At 36.3% G+C, this 6094-nt stretch overlaps 1 protein-coding gene across 1 annotated transcript in view; it reads right to left on the bottom strand.

Annotated features, from left to right (window-relative positions):
- LOC105557271 (phospholipase DDHD1-like) overlaps window positions 1–5261 on the bottom strand; it is a 17776-nt gene extending 12515 nt beyond the window's left edge. The window contains exons 1-2 of the mRNA XM_012004465.1: window positions 4430–5261; window positions 3478–3798 (exon numbers count right to left, since the gene is read on the bottom strand). Of these exons, the coding sequence (XP_011859855.1) occupies window positions 3478–3798; window positions 4430–4505 (397 nt within the window). The 5' untranslated portion in view covers window positions 4506–5261. The remainder of the gene's footprint in view (window positions 1–3477; window positions 3799–4429) is intronic.
- Window positions 5262–6094: the final 833 nt, after the last annotated feature.

The following is a 6094-nucleotide window of genomic DNA, read 5'->3' as shown; positions in this document are numbered from 1 at the left end:
CTCTCTCTCTCTCTCTCTCTCTCTCTCTAAGTATAAATATTATAAGTATAATAATTATAAGTTCGTTAAATTTCCAATATAGTTGTATATTATAAATTGATAAATACACACTCTGTTCCTGTAAGACGTTTTATATTGTATTTTTAGTATAAAAACACGAAATTGCACAAATGAAACTATATTTCTAACCAAAAACGCGATAGTCTGAACTGCCATTATAGTTAGTATACGAGAATAAATGCTTAGAGCAGCAGAGTTCGCTTTCACTATCAAAACATTTGATAGTATGAACCGAGATATTGTTGCAATAAACGAAACTCTTATCAGTAGCAGCATCAAAACTCAGTTAAGATAACCGACTGCAATTGTCTCAGCAATGGAAATCTTCCAGAATTTTTCTTTTCTTACAACCAAGTTTTCGTCTGGTTTCCAGAGAACAGAAAATTTCGGTTGCATAAACGGAATATTTTTTTCCGTGTGAACGTAAGAGGTAATCGTTACTTTATTTAATAAATAATCAATTTAAATTTATTTGAGTTGAAAGTGTATAAATTAACACTTTAATATTTAAGATGGTTCCTGCATAAACCGACCAAAAGTAAAAAAAATTGAAATTTAAGTATGTTGTAGTTGTAAATTTTATCTGTCAGTACGCGAAATTTCAGACACGGTCGCCGATAAAATAAAATAAAGAAAACATTAAAGTTGTATTTTTTAACATTCCAGTAAACACCAAGTAACAGTTACATAATATTGATATTGTGTAACTACTACTTGGTGTTCACTAGGATAGGGGTTATGGGCCGAACGCTCGCAGAAGCAATTACAATTAGAGGGTTAATATTGTATTATTTTATAGAAAAAAAGAGTAGATCTTAATAAAAAAACGAGATGAACATAATAAATGTCAAGGATTCAAATGTGCTATGAAGTATATGAGGTCACCGACCTCTGCAAGCAAGTACTTATTAGTAAAGTTAAAAGATACAATGTTTTGAGGAAATTTGACAGTTCTTTGAGACTTAAAAATATCACATGTTTTTAAATATTTTAAAATGTGCGTACATAATTTAGCATATCTATGCGTTTGATCAATAATGCATTAAGTGATATTTTTTTATGAAAAAAGTCATATGAATTTATAAAAATCAAAGGGGCCCCACCAAAGCACTCATACTAACCGCTCCTTTGTTCTACAGGAGCCACCTTAACTGATTATATTTTTATTTAAGGATGTATCTGAGATACAATCATTGACAAAAATCCCCCAAATTCGAAAAACTGGCATATCTACGCTAAACGTGCAGTAAACCTAGTGATAACTGATATAAATGATAACTAACATAATATATTTATTTTTAAAAAGTTATTTTTCACATTTTTCAGCACTTTATTAGGTTTATTTGCCATTTTACAACTTTTTACAATAAAACTTTTGGCAGTGAAAATGCCCAGAATGCAACCTTAGAACATCAAATTTCTTATTTATTTAACACCATTATTTAGCAGTGTAATACAGAAAAAGTAATTGGAATATAGTTAAAAAAGTAAATATGCATTATTTAAACAATAACTATAAATATTATTTGTTATTAATATTAATATTTGACCCTCGATGAAACGGGTTAAACGTGGCAACAGCGCGACATTAAGTTTATGGCTTCAAGGTTGATAGCAATGCACTTTTGACATTGCGAGCTAACTTCTGTTTAGTCCTGCATCGCAATGTCAAAAGCCACAAAAATGTATCGGTGGAAAGGAAAAATAATTAGCGAAAGTACGTATCGAAAGAGACTTACGCAACAAAGATGTGGATTTTTAAGAAGAAAAGTTCAAATTGTGCAAGAAGAAAAAACTGAGCCCACCATGGAGGAAAATGTGAGCGAGAAACCAGAGTTTATGTTGTTTATCAAAATTATTTAATTTTTATTCTTGTTCTCTAAATGAAAACAATACAGGTAAAACGAGACTTTACGACGTGACTACTGTATCGGTCAGGTTATTCGCTTGACACGTTCAGCTGATTGCGACGTTGCCGCACTTCTACAGTTCAGTAATTGACATATTACAGAAACCGCAAAATTGTCACGAATAATAATTAATTTCTCCTAAACCGTGTTGTGAAACCTAATCGAATTTTGCACAAAGTTCCAATAATCCATGGTCTATATGTATAAAAAAAAATTAAAATTTTGGTACTATTTTTTCTATACTTTATTACTCATTTCATTCAAGAAAATTGCGTTTCCCATAAGAACACGTGTAAAATCAGACATAATTGAAATAATAATTACTCTCTAACGATTTAGTAAATCTACTTAAAATTTTTTTCAGTATATTACACATAACAAAGGAAGTGTTTCCCGAAGTTTCATCAATTTGGTACTATTTTGAAATAGCTCAGATACATCCTTAATAAGCATTGGAAATAGTTTGTTTTATATGCGACGTTGCCATATTTCCACTTATGTGTCATCGTTTCCTGGTCGCCTTCACGGATTGTTTCATCGAAAAATCTAAATTTCTCTTGAACGTGTCTCAGTAAATTTATGTAACTTTTTATAAAAATATTTTTTAATATTTATTTTACTATTGCGAGTTTTTGTAACTTCTGTCTTACATACAAATATGTTAAATAAGAAGAAATTTGGAAAATTATAAGGTTATACGTTCTTGCATACTACTACTTCATAATTAAATATTTAGTAAACGATACGATAAAAATTATTAAAATTTCTGTTATACATAGTTTGATTATCTTTTGCATCATGTATATATTATAGGTTTATCTTTTATTTGGTCAAACTTTCGAACCTCCTTAACTTTGCCAGAAAAAAAGAGTGAGACTTCAAGTTACCTATATTCTAATAATCCTAACTTTTGCGAAAAAAATTTCGTAAATTATTCGTGATTCCGTAATACTATAAAATCAATGGAAAAAAATGCACGGAAAAATAGGCTTCGTCGCTAATAATTAAGAAATAAGCTGCGTCTCTAAATAGCACTGTTAACATAATAATTTAAAAAGACATTTACACACATATTTATATTTACTTACATTTGTACACACTGCGAGATACACAAGTAATGACATATATTTTGCCAAGTGCTCTGAATGAACTCTTTATTACAGCAATAGAATCTATATTGCCTGCGTTATATTTATTTCGTACATACATGTTGCAAGTCATAATAGGCACAGTCAATACGAATTGGCTATAATGACCTCAAGGACAAAGTAATCTGTGCAGTATAAAGGCATGCACGGCAAGCACAAACGGGAAAATATACAGAAATTTAAACAGGCATTGAATCACTACTAAGGCATTCATCAGTGCATTCGCATCAACTGGTGATCCATCGTTATTGTCGTCACCGACTTCGGCAATAGACGGAGGCGATTGGTAAATATGCAAAGCGAGACAAAGAAGCGAGAACAACGTGTTAAGGACAAAAGATAAGATACGTGATATTCACCTGGCCAGTATATCGAAACGCATTTCATATTATCGATCTCGACATCGTACATGCCGCCTCTGACTACAATTTTCTCAGCGGGCGGCAGGCCGTTCGTCCCGTCATTACTCTCGCTAATTAAACTCTGACGCTTCTGATAAATTTTCTCGATTCTCAAACTGTCGTACCCACAGAACTCGTTCCACCTCTTGTCAACGCCGTCTTTGTAAAACCACTGTACTTCCTCCGGGATCAAAGGCTCAGCATAAGCTTCACTCGCAATGTTAATTTCTACATTGTTCTTTGGACTGTCTTCCACTTGGACTGTCGCTTCATCATTACCTTTATATAAGACAGAGAGCAAATTGTCAAATACCTTACATCCTGCCAGTAATTTGCGAAATTAACGAATATGATACGTTAATATCATGAAATGAGAGAACATTAAGAAATAAAAAAGTATTAAATAAGACTAAAATTATTTGTACTTTTTGAACTGGTGACACTCATAAATAATAAAATATAAGCAATAATAATCTCTTGCTTTTAGAAAATAAGTAAAATACACAAATATGTATATATATAATAAATTATATAATAAATATATTTAAATATAGATATCTACGTAAATGCTTTTTACATGGTTTTTGCTCAAACACTTGCAGGAACATTTATTTCCAGGAAAGATACTGTTGCAATAAATCTAAAGTAAACTCGAATCTATATCTCGAAACGTGAATAAATTAGAAAGTTCAGGATCTAACGAACGGAATTCGCCCCGCGTACTCGATCGACTGTGCGACGTTAACACTTTGAGCTCTCAAAGATCTCCCGGTTTAAATCCCGTGAATACACGGTGTCCGTTCGCAATAAGCGAGTCAACAATGCAACAGTCGCCGGCGATAACGCCGCCGTTCTATACATTGTATAACAGTCGCTTCACGTGGAAAATCACCGCGGTGTCTTCTCGTACCTTCGCAAGACTCCTGTTCGACAAGCATCTCCATCGGCGTCTCACTGAACGGATCGACCTCGCACAGATGGGACATCCCGTTGAACCGTCCGCTGTCGAAGGAGCCTGGGTCTGTCGGGCACACTCGAGCTCACGAGCTCAGACAGCGATAAATTGACGTCGTCGTTGCGCGTGGGCCGCGCTCACGGTAATACGACAGACGCAACTCTTATCGTGGACTTGTCACCCTCGCGCTATCGTCTCTGCGTCATGTACGTACCGGCAGACATGAACTTTGTACGAGCGCAAAAGAGAGCGCGAGGCATGCCGAGTACAAAGAAGAAGGAAGAGCAAGAGAAGAGAGCAAACACACACACACAAACAGTGAGGAAGGCGATTCTCGCCTCTTCCGCGAATTATCGAGTTAGCGTCCAACGGTCATCTTTAAACGCGAGTCTCGGCTCGCGGCGGCCGCCTATCGAAACCCCTGGCGTTATCTCGCGCGAGTACGCGCGTTTACTCGGACTGTTCCGCCGCAACGCTACGCTAGGTACGCGACGCGACGGGACGCTACGCAATGCGATGCAACGCGACGCGACGCGACACGGTGCAGCGCAGCGCGACGCGACGCGACGATGACTGCAGGCGTCCTCTCCTCGACCGTCGCGTACCTGCACTACCTGCCTCACATCGCGCGCCGCGCGCGCGCCTCCGTCCTCCGAAACTTTTTCGGCCGGACTATTCTCGCTCGCCACGAATGACAGGCAAGCTGCGCGATCGCGACAGCGACCGCGGCCAGCTGATGCAATGCGTACGACGTGATGTAGTGTTGCCGCGCGTAGCGGCGTGCACGGTGACGTGCGGTGACGTTGTCCCTTTCCCGTATGCAGTATGGAACTGCGCACGCGCATCGTGACGACAGGTAGAGTCGCCGGGAATAAACCCAATAAACAAAAAGTCCTCTTAATGTGCTGTTTAAGATAACTTTTGAGAGATAAAAGGTGTCTTTCAAGATTTCCGAAATGTGGTCTTTTAGTGCAACTAAAAGATGTCCAATGTCCATCTCAAAAGTGATCTTATAGACATCCTAATGAGCACTTTTCAGTTTTATAACTTCTCTTGAAAGTTATCTAAAAGTCAACATAAACCCAGACAGCACACGGATATCCGAAAACCGTTCTATAAATATATATCCTTTACGGACATTGAGAATATCCATAAGTCATTTGTTTTATGTCCTCCAGACATACAAGAGATGTCTATGGTATATCCATTTATGAATTTGGTGGACGTCCCACACAGCACTAGATGTCCCATGGATATACATTTTAAGTCCCATTTACGTCCATACGTCCCGGGACTTAAATGGAACTTAAATAGGATATCCTTTTTTGATATAATAGGGATATCCTCATAATATATCCTACGGACATTCAGCGTACATCCAAGTTGAAATTTATTATCTTAAATTTTTAATATATTATTACGACGTTTATAAACATATTAATTTTTTTATTATTGAATCATTGTTACCTACTTTAAAGAAATCGAATATATTTCTTTTTACTAAAAATATTTTATCAATATTAAAGTTGTACATAAATTATATATAATAGAGTTTTTACCGGCGATATTATAAATCTTTATGTTGGAGAGAGAGAGAGGGAGGGAGGGAAAGAGAGAGAG

This window comes from Vollenhovia emeryi, unplaced genomic scaffold, assembly GCF_000949405.1.
Source record: "Vollenhovia emeryi isolate VEMERY1.0 unplaced genomic scaffold, V.emery_V1.0 DF939535.1, whole genome shotgun sequence".
In the NCBI taxonomy this organism is placed as follows: domain Eukaryota; kingdom Metazoa; phylum Arthropoda; class Insecta; order Hymenoptera; family Formicidae; genus Vollenhovia; species Vollenhovia emeryi.
The sequence above is the reverse complement of the archived record's forward strand: the minus strand, read 5'-3'. Positions and strand labels throughout refer to the sequence as shown.